The 17,656-nt window shown below is 38.9% G+C and overlaps 1 protein-coding gene and 1 pseudogene across 1 annotated transcript; both read left to right on the top strand.

The window, feature by feature from the left end:
- Nucleotides 1-6,503: 6,503 nt before the first annotated feature.
- On the top strand, nt 6,504-7,442 carry LOC108384915 (olfactory receptor 52A1-like; annotated as a pseudogene).
- Nucleotides 7,443-15,855: 8,413 nt separating this feature from the next.
- LOC140844209 (olfactory receptor 52A5) lies at nt 15,856-16,806 on the top strand. The gene has a single exon (XM_073215685.1). It carries the CDS (start codon nt 15,856-15,858, stop codon nt 16,804-16,806), a length of 951 nt encoding a protein of 316 aa, XP_073071786.1.
- The last annotated feature ends 850 nt before the right edge of the window (nt 16,807-17,656 follow it).

Genomic DNA, 17,656 nt, shown 5'->3' with positions numbered 1-17,656 from the left:
GTACTGGCACAAGAACAGAGAAATAGATCAGTGGAACAGACTAGAGAGCCCAGATATAAACCCATACATATATTGTCAATTAATATCTGATAAGAGAGCCTTGCATATACAATGGGAAAAAGACAGCCTCGTCAACAACTGGTGTTAGCAAAACTGGACAGCTGCATGTGAGAGAATGACACTGTGTTACTGTCTAACCCCTACACAAAAGTAAACTGAAAATGGATCAAAGATCTGAATGTAAGTCACAAAACCATAAAGCTAATAGAAAAAGACATAGGCCAATATCTTGGACATAAACATGGAAAGCTTTTTTCTGAATACATCTCCTCAGGAAAGGAAATCAAAATGAAAAATGAACAAATGGGACTACTTTAAGCTGAAAAGCTTGGGTACAGCAAAGGATACCATCAGCAGAAGAAAAAGACATCCTACATTATGGGAGAATATATTCAAAAGTGACTTATCCTATTAGAGGTTAACACCCAAAATATATAAAGAACTCACACACCTCAACACCCTGAAAACAAATAACTTGATTAAAAAATGGGAAGAGGATCTGAACACAGGCTTTTTCTAAGAAGAAATTCAAATTGCCAACAAGCACATGAAAAGATGTTTCACATCACGACTCATCAGGGAAATGCAAATTAAAACCCCAATGAAACATCACCTCACAACAGTTAGGATGGCCAACCCCCAAAAGGCAAGAAACAACAAATGCTTGCAAGAATGCTGTGAAAGGGATACCCTCCTACACTGTTGGTGACAATGTAAATTAGTTCCACCATTGTGGAAAGAAATATGGAAGTTCCTCAGAAACTAAAAACAGAAATATCATTTGACACAGGAATCCCACTCCTAGGAATTTATGTGAAGAAAACAGAACCCCTGATTCACAAACACATATGCACCCCTATGTTTATTGCTGTACTATTTACAATAGCAAAGATATGGAAGCAACATAAGTGTCCATCAGTAGATGAATGGATGAAGAAGCTGTGGTACATAGGCACAATGGAATATTATTCAGCTATAAGAAGAAAAAAAATCCTACCATTTACAACACTATGGATGGGGTTAGAGGGTGTTATGCTCAGTGAAATAAGCCAGGCAGAGAAAGACAAGGACCAAATGATTTCATTCATTTGTGGAGTATAACAACAAAGCAAAACTGAAGAAACAAAATAGTAGCAAACTCACAGTGTCTGAGAAGGGAATAGTGGCTTCCAAAGACAAGGGCCTGGGGAAGGTGGGTAGGGAGGGTGGGAGAAGGGGTTAAGGGGCATTATAATTCACATTCACAATATAGGTAGGGCACACCGAAGGCAGTACAGCATGTAGAAGAGAAGTAATCACCCTGTATCATCTCACCATGCTGATAAATAGTGACTGCAATGGGGAGAGGGCAGTGAGGACTTGATAATATGGGTAAATATTGAAACCACAATGCTGTTCATGTGAAAGCTTCATAAGATTATGTATCAATGATACTTTAATTTAAAAAGTTCTTTGGACTTTGTTGCAGGATGGAGAGATATCAATGGCACGGAGAGAAATTGATGCCAATATTATGTGTATCATCCAAACCTGAAAAGCTGGATTTAAAAACAAAAAGCAGCCAAGAAACAAAATCCTAAAAAGGCACAATAAGTATTACAAAAATGAGTCTTTTATTTTTCTTGGATAAGTACTAGGAGAGAGAATGCTTTGTCATATGCTATGCTTCATGGTTAACTTTTTAAGTTGAAGTATAATTGACATACAATATTTTATTAGTTTACATTGTACAACATAGTCATTTGTTATTCATATACATTATAAAATGATCACCATGATGTCTAATTTTTATCTGTCAAAACACAAGGTTTACTATATTTTTGATTATAGTCCCTGTGCTGTAGTTTATAACCCCATGACCTATTTATGTCATAATGGATCTTTCTACCTCTTAATCCCCTTTGCTATTTCGCCTGTCACCTCACCCTTCTCCCTTCTGGCACCATCACTTTGTTCTCTATGAGTCTGTTTGCATTTTGCTTTGGGTGTTCATTTCTTTTTGCTGTTTATATTCCAATATAAGTGAAATCATACAAAATGTGTCTTTGCATGACTTATTTTACTCGGTATAAGACCCACTAGGTACAAAAATGTTGCTGCAAAGGGCAAGATTGTATTGTTTTATATGGCTGAAAAATACTCTGTTGTATATATGTACCACCTCTTCTCTATCCACTCATCTACTGAAGGACACTTAGATTTTTTCATATCTTGGCTACTATAAAGAATGCTGTAATGAAAATAGGGACGTATGCATTTTTTCAAATCAGTGTTCTCATTTTCTTCAGGTACATTCCCACGAATGAGATTGCTGGATCACATAGTGGTTCTATTTTTAATTATTTAAGGCACATCCATACTTCTTTGCATAGTGGCTACACTAATCATAAGGGAAATGAAAATCATAACTACAATTAGATACCATTTCACGCCTGTCAAAATGGCACTTATTGAGAAGACAAGAATTTACAAATGTTGGTGAAGATGTGGAGATAGATTAATTTTTAAAACAAACTTCAAACTGCCTTCCAAAGTGGGTATAGTGCTTTGCATTCTAACAGCAGTATATGAGAGTTGTAGATGTTCCCCATTATCACAAATCATTGCCAAGCTAGTCTTTAACTTTCATCTATTGTAGTTGGTGTGTAGTTACATTGTGATTTTAGTTTACATTCTCTAATGACTAATGGTACTGAGACTCTTCATGTACTTAGGTCCCATCTGTACCTTTGCATGCAAATAAGTAAAGTAACCTTGAATCTTTCACACACAGGTTTAGAAATATTTCTAAATATTTCTAAATATACTACATATTTCTGGCTCTATATGTACTTTAGTTTTTCTATACCTACATTTACCAAATGAAGATAAAAAGCCTAAGTTTAGCATGTGGTGTCTTAGAGGATTTAAATACAATCAGTAGAAGAGAAGAGGAGGGAACCAAACAGGTAAAAGAACAGGACTAAATCGTTTGTTGGTAAGTCAAAAATAAGCTGAATATAAGCTCACATGCCAGTCTGAACTCAGTCAATTCCATTCAACACAACTCGGCACCACTCTTTCCCCCTCTTTCAGAAGAGAAATTCTGGAAAGGGCGTTTAGAGCCCTGTGCTTTCATCCTTCCCTCTTACTCTCTCTGAAATCCACTGTGAATGCCCCATCTCCTTCCCACTGAAAGAATTCTTCTTAAATTTGACAAAGTCTCAACATTGCCTCAAGTACCTCCCAAGGTTAGTTACATACAAGAACGGCTAGAAACCAGGTGAAAGTGGTGAAGGAGAAAGGTGTTTGGTGCCTCGGACTGTCTTTGAATTTATCATTTGTTCTCATGATGAAAGATGTACTACTCCATTGCCCATATTTCCTGAAATAAGAAGGCATATACCATTTCCTTTTTTATTTCTGTCAGTGTACATGGCAGAATTTCTTCTTACATGTGATGCATAACAACTGCTTTTAAAAGTAAGGGTGGAAAAAAAAGTGAAGGAAGAAGGTATGAATGGAGAGGGGGTGAAAAATTGGTCACATGAACGACTGGCTCAGAGCTCAGTAAGATAGGAATTACAAATGTCCATCATAACTGGATGTGCTTTCCCATGTGTGTTTTAAATGGATTAGGTAAATCTGAGAAATCAAAATTTTTGGAAATTAATCCAATAAATAGTCTGAAAAATAAGACTGCAGCAGAATGACTTGTACATGTATGACAAAGGAGAAGTGTAGATAGACTTTCCTTTCCACAAATGCCTCAGAGAAGGAAGGGTCGGTCACCAGGATATTTATTTAATTGGAATTCATTGGTATTGTCCATGACTACATTAAGAGACGTTTAGATTCTTTGCAGTAGAGGACAACAGAAAAGGAACTCAATTTGTAAGAGAAAACTTGTGTATATTACTTAATCTACATTTATCCTGTGAGAAGAGAGAGAAGATGAGAGTAAGGGTACTTGCGCATCTGTACAAATGTTTGCAGAGATGTTAGAGGCGCACGACCCACGGAGGCCTCATCACCATTTGCTGAGTCCCCAAGGTTTGGGCTGATGATGGGAGATCTGTCACCAGGGTCATAATTCCTCTCCCTTCACAAATCCACTGGGGACTTCAAAAGTGGTGCCTAGCAGCGTTCTTCTCCAATTCAACCTCAATGAAATGAGGCGGTCTCTGGAATAATATAGACCTTGCTGTGAGTTTCACGTGAGATGCACACACCAACTTGATCTGAAAGAGGTTTACAAGGAGGGAGAGCGTCCATTTCCCACAGACAGCAGAAGGCATCTAAGGCCGTCCCAGAGATGCCCACCGTGTGCAGGTGTTTCCAGCACCACATGACTGGAGTCCCTGCCATTGCCTGGGTGTGCAATGGCACAGAGTGTGCAGAGAGCAAGAAGAGGCATTGCAGAACCCAAACCACAAGTGATGAGCCTGGACTCCGAGGAGGAGAACAGAGTTGAGGAGCGATAGGTAGGGAATGAGCGATAGGGACACGGAGGCCTGAAATACTCTTCAGGTGTCTGGTGGGAGCACGGAGGGCTCACGACTCCCAAATTTATCCCCATAATTTTCCTTACCAGCTTGTCAATGCTGTCCCGCCATCCCGCCAGCCCGGTGCTCACTCATGTTCTCTCCCAGCTGCCAACGGCTCTCTGCCTCCCAGTCAGCTCCTTCCTTGTGAACCAGGCAGACGTTCTGGCTGTTATTTAAGTGTTCCTGTTCTTATACTGATTATTTTTGAAGAAGAACAACATTATCACTATAGAAAGAATCAGTGGTCTATGCATTTGGGTGCATAGAATTAAGAATCGAGGAGCAGACCTCTGGACATCAAGGACTTCGTTGATTGATGAGTCTATGCTATGACATGCCAGCTGATACAACTTTCCTGTACTGAAATCGTCCCACTGACTGATTTCTTCATTGGAGGTCTGGCCTCCTGAGCCACAGCTGGTCCTGCTTTACTGGTGCATTTGGTGACATTCGGTACAGGGTCAGCTGTTTCTGGACTTGGTTGTTATAAAGCAACTTTATTGGAGAATCTAGAAAACAGTGATACAATGATACAATGTAAGTATTTTTTTTATAGAATCACAAACATTTCTCTAATGTGTGACTTGACAATTTCTTGCTTCAAAATATATGCTATTACAAAAGTAATGATTTTAATGAAAGAGCAGTGTTCAGATAAGGCATAATAATCCCAAGTTGACAAAAAGTTATATCATCAGTGATTTGAGAGGGCATTGACCCAGTGGCCCCAGAGCCTTCTGCTGGGTCTATTCTGGAATCCCAAAGACTGTCCCCTGTCCCCTGATTCTAGTTGCATATTTGATTCCTTTTTGAAAACTCTCTTCTGAAAATATTTGATCACCTCTCTATTTCCTATTAATTTATTATGCCTGAGCTCACAGAATAATACAAACTTTCCTGATCATCTACACTCATTAAGAATTAATGAATCCTTATTCACCAATATCATGTGCATGTAGCTCTGAATAGTTTAAATCAAAGTAGCCAGCATCTGTTACAGCTTACTCACCAGCTTACCCACTGTCCTACATCCTGTAGTCACCTAGGATGAATTCTGTAGCCCCTCCACGTTGCTTCTGCTTCTTTCTATGACCCCAGAGGCTCCTCCCCCTCAGGAATGCTGTGAGGTGCAATACAGAATTACCCCTATTCTCAACACACAAGTTATGTTTAGCATTTCAGTTGTCATAATACAGACAAAGTTAATACAGTTTTACTACAAATGTAAAAAGTATCAAAGAATGTTGGGCAGACTCATCATAAGTACATGTAGATGAAGGATCTTTTCTAGAGCCCCTCCTTCAGTTTCCTTTGAAAGGACAGTCATTCTTACCAGGTACAGATGATATAGATACAGATAGATACATAAACATATTACGCTGTTGGGTGTTAACTGTTCCTTTTCTCTTTCATATGGATCTTACACGAATAAGCTGGTCAGTGTTTGAGAATTGGCTGGTCCAAACTGACAGTTCCTGATTCACAGACCACTGAGCACAGCAGAGCGGTGAAGGAGTAGCTGGACGGTGAGATATGGGGATATTCATGAAACTCTAGTTAAAGTGCAGCTTCCAGGACCAATAAACACGTCCAATGATTTTGTCCTTAGGTCCAGAGGAAATAACAGACCAGAAGGTTATTTTCTTCCCCGTGTGATTAGACAGCTTCTTATGCAGTCACCTGACATACACATAACATGTTAATGTGAACAGTGTCTGTGGTGCCCACACTGAAAACGGTGATGTGTCTCTACGGAGTTTACCTTTCCAATCAATCATATGAAAGCGATGTATATGACCTTAGAGTTCTACAAAAATAAAACAGAATCGCCTTGAAGTCTTTTGATGAAAATATGAAGTAGACAAACAGTGCCACTCATAACCTTACTTTGTTTGCATCCAGGGTGACAGGAACGCGATGACCATTTCCAACAGGACAGTCTTCATGCCTCCTGTGCTCACCCTGATCGGGATCCCAGGCCTACAGTCTGTGCAGGGCTGGATTGGCATCCCATTCTGTGCCATGTACCTCATTGCCATGATCGGAAATTCCTTGCTTCTCATCATCATCAAATCAGAGCGCAGCCTCCACGAGCCCATGTACATTTTCCTTGTAATGTTGGGAGTCACAGACATTGCGCTTGCCACCAGCATTGTGCCCAAGATGCTTGGCATCTTCTGGCTTCATGTACCAGAGACTTATTTTGAATCGTGCTTGCTTCAAATGTGGCTCTTCCACACATTTCAGGGCATAGAGTCAGGCATGCTGGTGGCCATGGCCCTGGACCGTTATGTGGCCATCTGCTATCCACTAAGGCATGCTGCCATCTTCACCCACCAGCTAGTCACCCAAACAGGAGCTGTGGTAACACTCAGGGCAGCCATTCTTGCGGCCCCATGCATTGCGCTGATAAAGTGCCGGTTTCAAGTTTATCTTACAACGGTCGTCTCCCATTCTTACTGTGTGCATATGGCCATTATGAAACTGGCCTAAGAAAATGTCCACATCAATAAAATCTATGGCTTGTTTGTGGCCTTCACTGTGGGAGGCTTTGACCTCACATTCATCACATTGTCCTATATACAGATATTTATCACTGTTTTTCATTTGCCTCAGAAGGAGGCTCGGTTGAAAGCATTCAGTACTTGCGTCCCTCACGTCTGTGTCTTCCTCCAGTTCTACCTCCTGGCCTTCTTCTCCTTCTTCACACACAGGTTTGGTTCTTATATTCCCCCCTATATCCATATCCTGTTTTCTAGCTTGTACTTGCTGGTCCCGCCATTCCTCAATGCACTTGTCTATGGTGCAAAGACCAAGCAGATACGAGTTCATGTGATAAAAATGTTCTGCTCATAAAATCCACTGTGACTGATACTTTCATGTTCCCTCTTTGAAAAGTAGTAACAATCTCTCAAAACAAAACAAAACATACAAAAACAAAAAACCCAAAATTATGTCATTTGTGATGCTTGTGCTTTCTATACAATTGTTTTTTGAAGCTTCCAGGATGAAAGGTAGTTTTCAAACATTCACTCTCCATAATAACTGTGTATCCCTGCTGTTGTGGCCCCAGCTGGTAATGAGAATGAGAAACACATAAAGTGCAGTATAGTGAACATATGTCATCTCCTTTTGTCCTTTATGTTTGGAATCTGGTTCACTTTCGTCCTCTAAGAGTTCTTCTTAAGAGTCATAAATATGCATCTCTCACTGAATTGAAATGCATCTAAGACTCACTGTTCCAGGTTCTCAATGAAAGTAAGTTACTGACGTTCTATTTCTTGATCATGTTAATCATTAAAAAAGTTAAGTCAGAGGATATGTATTCTTACTATATTCTTATCCAAATAGAAAGCCCCAAACAAACAAACAATAAAATCTTTATGTTTCTGAAATGGCTATGGACACTGTGCAAAGTTGTTAAACTTTATTATGAAACTGTTACGTTTCATCAGAGAGTTTTTCTCCATAAGAAAGGAGTGTTCTGTGTGTGTGTGTGTGTGTTAGATTTTCCTTATCTACAAATTGATCACCAAAGTATATCTGCCTAAACATTCTTCTCTAGTGGCCAATACAGAAACTGGCAGCAGACCAGTTTCGGATAATCCTCTCTAATTCTAAGTTTATTTGGGGAAGTTTGAGGTATGCCCGAGAGTGACTAGTTCTCACAGTCATCCTGAAAAGATATAAAATCAATATGAGGTAGAGTGTAAGTCTAGAAAATATTCCAACCATATTCCATTGTTAATACCACATAAAATATCTGGTCTAGGGTCCAGGTTGTCCAGTTATTGTGGTCTTCAATCCATCATGACTATTTCCAAACTGAGACCTGAAAATGGGAAAGAAGAGGAAAGACGGGTCATTGTGAAGGCAGGAGGACAACCAGGATACTCTAGCTTCTGGCTCACTTGTGCCAGGACGATGATAGAATAACTTCTTGAACTTGAAATTGCTTGAAAAGCAGAACAGTGTTTTGTAAAAAGTAATTTGAATTATTTCTAGAAATCACAAAATTCACCTTCAAGGAGATTGCATCAGTTTCAACAATGAAATTTACATAAGGCATAAGCAAAATCACTTGTTTGCCTGACGTTTCAACAACACTGCTTATGACTGGCATTTTTGAGCTTTGACACTTTGATCAATGAGTTACGATTCTCTTTATAATCAGCATTTAACCCTCTTGCTGTTTTCCATTTGTCTATCCTTTCTATGAAGTACTTTATGGTCTCCTTTGACAGTTTTTCTAGTGTGCTCATATTTTTCTTCTTGAGATTACAATCTGAAAAATAAACATTGAACTAAAATCTTCCAGGGCTTTATTCCACAGGACTTATTTCCTAGTAGTAGTGATTTCAGAAGAGAAAGACATTTGAAAATGGAGAGTTCTGGCCCATCAGGGGAGGAGCTGACTCTGCTCCCTCCTGGGGTTGGCGTTCAGGGCAGGAGCAACACTGCCTTGACCCCTTTGGCGTTTCACAGCCTCTTATGTAAATGTTCAATATGGGAAGACCAACCTGCAACATCTGGCACATTGACCCTCTTCTTCTTCTTGGCAGGAACTGCCCACAGGCTGTAGGCATTTTGTGCTGACCCTCCGGACAGAGTCTCTACTCCAGTATGGGAATGGTGGCTGGGCCTCTGTACCACCCTCACTTGCTGTGTACATCAGCCTCATTTGGGATTTAGTTATCAGAACCACTTGACTTTCATTCTAAGCTGTTGCCTTATATTTAAACACTATTAAAAATATGCATGATATTTTTTCTTCCATGTTCCACGTCTGTGAATAATTTCTGAAACTGTTTAGAACCTGTATTAGTCAGGATTCTATAAAGAAATAGAACCAATAGGATCTACAGGATATATGTATACACACCCACCCACACAGCCATACATACACACACACATGTACACACACACACACACACACACACACACACACACACACACACACACACACATCCATCCAAACAGCCAAACAGAAAAAGTGCAGAGTAATGTTAGACCAAATAACTGCACCATGGCCTAGCCAAGTTGAAACCTAGTTTAATAGGACTATGTAAAGCGCAGAGCCCTCCATAATGAGGTGGGTCTCATCTGGTAGTTGAGACCTAAGTAGAATGAAAAGGCTGACTGTTCCGCAAGTAGATTAAACTGTTTATGGGTGCAATATTTTTCTATTTAGTGTTAGGAGTTCAAATAAAAAATATTTGCCACCAATAAGAAGTCCCAGTGTTTGTAAAATATATACTACCCCACAGATCTAAGGAACTTTTAACAAAACATTATCTATGAATAATTGTGCCTGCAACATTCAACAGCATTATAAATCCCCGTGGTTCAAACGTTTGTTTGCATGTCTCCACAAGCGCCTTGGGAGTTGTCCCACAGGGCTGTATGGACGGTCACGTCCTCGTGCAGAGTAGCATGCAGGTCTCAGAAACTGCTAACCTCAAAGCGGAAAAGCATTGAACTTGTTTTTCCTGGAAATATTTAATTTCATTTTGTTACATCTGTGGTTATTTTGTTGGGTGTTTGGCCATTTGATATATATATATTTCTTCTTCAGTTTTCCTGTGTGGATACTCCAGCTGTGTCTGAATTCAATCTACTGATATGAAGTCACTGAGTGCAGAGCTAGGACTAGAGATGCACAACCAGCTCCTCTATGCCAGCATGAGGTGATTTCAACATGTAAGACCCCAAAACCTGTACCATTGGTTACTGCAGGATGAATATACTGTTATGGCAGCTTAACGACAACATGTAGTCAGACAGTCTTTCCATGCCAAATGAAGCAGGGTATTAAATAGGGCCAGACCCAGTGACACAGGTCACACACAGTCTCACTCCACATAAGGCTGTCCTGTCTCTCGGGCAGGTGTATGTGCTGTGATGCTTTCCCTGAGATCGCACCGAATGAGAGTCCCTCCCAACCTCTTCTTGACATCAAACACATTTCCCTTGGGTAAAGAAAGTATAAACATTCTTTCAATTAAGTAAATACTGGCCCTGAGTAATAGTTCTCAGCTGGAAAGTCAATGTAGATGTGGTATCGGGCCCCAATTATTTGAAAATTAGTATCACTTATTTTATTAAATTATGAACGCCGCTGGCACATTTGGTGTGAGCTGGTTTGGACAGAGGATAGATTTGTGCACCAAAGTTCACATGAGGAAGGCTCAGAAATTGGTACGTTATTGTGGCTCTAAGGTGAACTTTCCCAAGTCAGCACCCTTTGAGGACGCTAAAAAGAAATCAGTATTTTTTTGACTCTAATTACAGAAATATTCCTATTAATTTCCTGTTAGCATGTCTACAGTGAGTAGTCTGAATATCTCAATGTTTTTATTTCCATTTATTAACTCAAAACTTTTGTAAATAACTGCCATTGACTTGTTTTGTGTTGTCTTGGAGCTGTGTTTTCTGTTAGGAATACTTAAAAGGAGGGTCATTTTGGTTCCCAATCCCAAAGAGAAACCCCAGTTTGAGAATTGTTTTAGATGCAGAGCTAATGTTAGACAATAAGTGTTCTAAGTTCTGAATGATATTGTCCCTGTTTTATATACTCTTGTCCCAGATGAACCATACAACTTAACAATGATTGGTGAATAGCATTCCCCAGGGTGAGTCCTACAGTACAAACATATTCCCTTCACTATATGATACCTTAAAAAGAGTTCTGTTCCAGGGCATCTGCTTGTATTACCACGGGTGACCCCCGGTAAGTCTTTGGGCTGAGATTCTGCACTGAGGGTGGGGAAATGGAGGGTTGGTTTCAAAGGGAACACAAACCCATCATTTCCAGTATGATGCCAGGATGGTAAAAAGGCACAAAAATCTTACAGTATCTGACTTCTCAAACTCTAGGTAGAGTTTGTCTAATACTATTTCGAATATTACTGGGTCAGTTAATGACACAAGGACATGATTTACTGGGAGGCTGACAAATAGGTGGACCCTAGAGAACAATATGGTCTGATGAATGACTGGAAAGCTTATTGTTAAAAGGTCAGGAAATTACAAGTTTAGACTTGGAAAGATTCAAAGCAAATTATGCCCTTCAAGTCATTCAGGGAAAAGCTCATTTGGGTGAAATCCCATCAAATATGTGAAGTCATTCATGAAAAGGAAATCATCAGCTTTTATTGATTAATAGGTGACATTTATTAAAAGAAAAATAATTCTCTTTTTCCTTCTAAATATTTTAAATGGATTATATCACAGAATATTGACAGTTACCCTGCTGAAATTCCATCCATAAACAGTGTTTTAGCAATAAAAATATTGAGACAATGAGAAATTTATAACTGGTCGAAAAACACGCAGAGCTCAGCAGTGATGTTCGAGATTCAAACTCTCTTGACTTTAGATTCTGTTCAGTTAACCACCTCAGCACATGGTGGTTGTGTATCTTTGAAAGGTAGAATTAGGACTTCTCTGAGAAAGGAAAATGGAGGCAGTCAGTATCAAATCAATATAAACAAGCCCTGTGAGGCCTTTCGAGGTGCCCTGCCACAGGGCAACCTGTCTCAGACACAGAGCCAGGTCTCTGCGCTAGATGTCTTGAGGCAGAGACCAAAAGTCAGAGACTTTATAGAAGAAAAGGAATTCCGGGATTGTAGAGAGGGTGGATTTAGACCCCTAAATCTCTTGATTCTGTCTCAATTCTGGGAATTAGCCTGAGTGAGACCTGGAGTTCTCAGTAACACTAATGGTTCAGGGTTTGTGCTGCACATGAGACCCAAGATCGTCTCCCCAGCCCATGAACTGCAGGGGTTTAAGATATCTTGCCTCCCTCCTCTAAACGTATACATATCTGTGCACGCAAAGTTGCTTTCTTCTTGTCTTTTGTCATTAGGGTTGTTTCTCTCAACCCAAAAACATCTTTAAGCTTGTTTCCCTCCATTTCTCCTATTTCAAGGTAGCAAGTCCCACAGATTTTGCTTCCTTGTCATTCCTCCAGTCTTGTCATGGTCTTCATAATACCCCTGCTCGGTCACAAATATCCTTCAAAACTGAACTTCTGGCACATAGTTTTCACAAGCCCTTCAAGCCTTTTATCAAGCTACCAGAAAATTGGATTTTTAAAGGGAAAAGACTTGTCCTTCCACCTAAAATTTCAAATTATTTGGTTTAAAATGCTTTCTTCACTTCTGATATTCTCCCTCTTTTTTAGCCTCTGAAACATCATTTCTGCTTATGAAATAATGTATATATGCCAACTATTTATTCATTTGCTACCTCACCCTATGTTTAATGCTCCTGTGATTTTTGTATGAAGTATTTCCAGGAATACCCTTCTCCATCCACTTATCTGCCTGATACCTAGTAAAGGATGACTCAGCTTAATAGCTAATTTATTCTGCCATTTTGATTAAAAGAATATATACATTAATTTTTAAATTGATGTATATACAATAAAGTACACAAATATTAATATACAGATTGATGAATTTTGACTTTTGTATACCCTCATGTCACCCTTATCCAGATGAAAATATCAAACATTCTTACTAATAGTTTTCTACTTCACCTGTTTCACCTCTCACACTCAACCCATACCACTGTAATCTCCAGTCTGTTCCCTGGGATTGTAAGACTACATATGTTTTGAAACATTAATTCTTATTCAATTAAAGACCACTTACTCTCCTAAAGTAAGACTCTGAAACAGGGTTAGCAATCAGAAGTGATGTGATTTACCTCACATACCTAGGGCCAACTGAAGAAACATTTCTGATTGCCATGACAAGAGAGAGCGCCTGGCATCTAATTGATAGAGGAGTCAGAGATAATGTAGGCCTCTTACAATGTAGATAATTACCCATAACATAATGGTCATCTGGCCCAGGATGCCTGTTATGTTGAGATTGAGAAACCTGGCTATAGAATTTCAGACCTTGTGATGTGGAACTGTGAAAATGTAAGGAGGAAGGTAGCTACGTTCTTCACACCATGCATGTTCGTTGCGACTGAAGGCAGGCTTTCCTCGGTCCTCTGTCTGCTAGTTTCTTTAGTTGCTTCCTTCTCTTTCCCATCTCCTTCCTGATCACTCACACATGTAGTTCTTCAGGGCTACAGTTTGTGTGCCACCCTCTAAGGAGTCTCTGGGCCCACAATTACTGATGTGACTAGTTTAAATCTTCCAAATTAGTATTCCTGATATAGGCAAGAGCATACAGTTTTGAGCCAAGTCACAAAGAGAGTCAGGCAGCATATAGATGTTAATCATGCTGTGAATTGGTCTTATGTCAGATGCATAGCACAAAACAAACACATATGCAATGTATATATTATACCTATTTGGTGAAATAAGAAGGCAATAAGGGAATTATTTCCATCAGAATCTCAATAGGAACAAACACTAAAATAGGTCGTGTGTTTTTGCACAACCTGATGTGATTAGGTTATACACACCAGTATGTTTCTCATAAACCTTACTGAATTATAATTATAAAATATCAGAGGACAGAAATATTTTTTGTTCTTTTGGGTCATTATGTCATGCAATTTGTATCCAAGTAGATGTACTAACAACAGTCTTAGATTTTCATTAATATAATAGTCTAATGATGTCATTACCATAATTTAAGGGAAGTCATATTATCTCAAAATGTTTAAAGAGCAGAAGAACATGAGTGATATAATACTCATTTGATAAATGATAGATACTAGTTTTGAATTCTCAACCTTCAGGACAATATAGATACTTCATAATTATAGGATACATGTATTTAACTTGTTCTCCAGTTTTTTCAACAATTTCTTGGAACAAGAGAATACTTAATAATTATGAATTGTAACAAAAAATTAGCACATAAACTTCTATTTTGTGGATAGTAATGTTACTTTTTAATTTGAGGAAGATGTAGTCTTGCATATTGTATATTTGCTAAAGGGTCAGTTCCTGAACTAGGCGTGTCAGAAAGGAATGCCTTACTCAGAGTTCAATAAGTTTTAAGAGTTCAGTAAGTTCAATAAAAAATAGGCATAGTCAGAACGAATTCTAATGTGTTTTGCTAAGGAGCACAGCCATGAATTGAAATTACTTATTTCACACCAAATAAGTATGAGAAGTAGCATAATGTATGGCTGGGCATGGAAAACCTCTGAAAGTTGGAAACATTAGGTAGAAAACATGCTGAGTCTATTGGAGACAGATTACATGGAGAGGAGAATAACCTAATAAGACAAGTGGTGAGCTGTAAAATGGAAAAATATTCTGGACAAACTTGTCTTCTGATTATGAGCAAAAGAATTGTCTATCAACACCGTGGATCTTTTGTACCAGCTATGCAGAGTCTAACTCTTAAAACATGTTTGTATTACATTTTCCCCCCAATATTGTACGACAGTTCACACACACACACACACACACACACACACACACACACACACACACACACACTGCAGGTAAGCATAGTGCACTGGATAAAGAGAATCTGTGTGTCCAGAAGTCACGGCTTAGAAAGAAGCTATTCAATCCCTTCAACTTTGTTCATTGAAAATGTTTTAGGCATGTAGAAATATAGAAAATGATGGTTGGTTTTGTAATGACTTTGTGAAGAGAGATAGATAATTAGAGAGGACTCGTTGAAGTGAAACAGAAAGATGGGTGCTGTCCCCTTGTATATATTTGCCACGTGTACTGTATCTGTTCATCCATCAGTGTGAACTAAGGCTGTTTGCATATCTTGGCTATTATGAATAATACTGTAGTAATGGGGGTTTACTCAGAGAAACAGACAAACACTCTATGATATAATTTATATGTATAACCTTTAAAAAGCTGAACCCATAAAAACAGAGATAAAATTGTGGTTTCTGGGGCTGAAATGTTGCAGTATGAGGGATAGAAACTTTCAACTAGTAGATAAATAAATGCTGGAGATCTAATGTACAGGATAGTGATTATAGACAGTAATATGGTATTGTAATTATCAAGTTACTAAAGACCAGATCTTCATTATTTCCACCACAAGAAAGAAAATTCTGTGATTTGATAGAGGTACCACCTAACAGTACAATGGCAATCTCATTGTAACTTATTAGCATCTCAAACTAACATGTGTACATTAAACTTAGAATATGTTATATGTCAAACATATTTCAATTAATAAATGAAGAAAAGATAAGATGGTATACTCATAATAAAGTATATTTAAGTAAAAAGTAATTCTTCTTAATTTTAATTCATCAAGTTTGACAGGGAATAGAAGATTCAACAATGCCACTATCTGATCCTAGTGATCAAATCGCCATGTCCATACTCAACGGCTCCGTCTTCATGCCGTCTGTGCTGACACTCCTGGGGATTCCAGGCCTGGAGTCCATGCAGTGTTGGATCGGGATTCCATTCTGTGTCATGTACTTCATTGCTGTGATTGGGAATTCTCTAATTCTAGTTATAATCAAATATGAAAGCAGCCTCCATAAACCCATGTACATTTTTTTGGCCATGCTGGGGGCCACAGACATTGCACTCAGCACCTGTATTCTTCCCAAAATGCTAGGCATCTTTTGGTTTCATTTGTCAGAGATTTCTTTTACAGCCTGCCTTCTGCAGATGTGGCTTGTGCATTCATTCCAGGCAATCGAATCAGGTGTCCTACTGGCAATGGCCCTAGATCGCTATGTGGCCATCTGTGACCCATTGAGACATGCCACCATCTTCTCCCAACAGCTCTTGACTCACCTTGGAGTAGGAGTGACACTCAGGGCTGCCATTCTTGTAGCACCATCTATTGTGCTTATCAAGTGTCGTCTTAAACTGTACAGAACTACACTGGTCTCCCACTCTTACTGTGAGCACATGGCCATTGTGAAGCTGGCCACTGAAGACATCCAGATCAACAAGACCTATGGCCTGTTTGTTGCCTTCACCGTCTTAGGGTTTGACATAATCTTTATCACCTTGTCCTATGTTCACATCTTTATCACTGTCTTCCAACTGCCCCAGAAGGAGGCCCGACTCAAGGCCTTTAATACATGCATTGCCCACATCTGTGTCTTCCTGCAGTTCTACCTCCTTGCCTTCTTCTCTTTCTTCACACACAGGTTTGGTTCTCACATACCACCTTATGTCCACATCCTCTTATCAGACCTTTACCTGTTAGTCCCCCCTTTTCTCAACCCTATAGTGTATGGAGTGAAGACCAAACAAATTCGCGACCATGTCCTGAAAATATTTTTCTCCAAAAAATCATCTTGATCATTAGTGGTGCTTTCTACAGAGTTTTTAGGTGGATCAAGGAGCAACGTGAATATGGTGAAAGGTTGTATCTTCTCCAATTATCTGTACCTGAATAAAAGATCTTTAAATCTCAGATGCTCAGAATTGAAGTAGAACTTTAACAAACCATGCAAGACTTAATAACTTTTGTTTGCCACTTATATAAAGAACACAATTCTCTTATGCTGAAATCTCAGATTGTTTCCATTATTCTTGTTTAGTTCTGTTTGTTTAAATATACAGGGTCCTCTCTGGCCATGCTTAGGCATATCCAGAAACAAACCTTGGAAAAAAACACTTGATTCCAGGAAACATCCAAGGACCATGTCACACATCAATATTCTTAAATTGCTAACCCGATACGTATCTGTGACTCTGGTGAAGTCTCATTTTCAATGTCAGAGAACTCAAATATATGAAGTAAAGTATGGATAGGACACACAGAAAGAAGATCAATAGGAAACTTGAACAGTACAGACCACATGCTTCTAACAGACATAAAGAGAACATCCCATCACACAGCATCCGAATACACACTTTTCTCTAATCATTATGCATCATTTTCCAGGTTAGATCACATGTACAGTCACATAACAAGTCTTTAATGGTAAAAATAATGAAATAATACCAAGTACCTTTTTTTGATTAAAATATGATGAAAGCAGAAATCAATAGCAGAAGAAAAACCAGAATATTCACAGGTATGGGGAATTAAACAACATTGTTTTGAACTACTGGTAAGTTCTGAATCTAATAAAAAAAATCAAAAGAGTAAATGTAAAATCTTGAGACTAAGGAAATTAAAATACATCACTACAGAAACTATGGG

The sequence above is a fragment of the Manis javanica genome, chromosome 11 (assembly GCF_040802235.1).
Source record: "Manis javanica isolate MJ-LG chromosome 11, MJ_LKY, whole genome shotgun sequence".
In the NCBI taxonomy this organism is placed as follows: Eukaryota; Metazoa; Chordata; class Mammalia; order Pholidota; family Manidae; genus Manis; species Manis javanica.
Note: the sequence above shows the minus strand (reverse complement) of the source record. Positions and strands in the feature narration are given on the sequence as shown.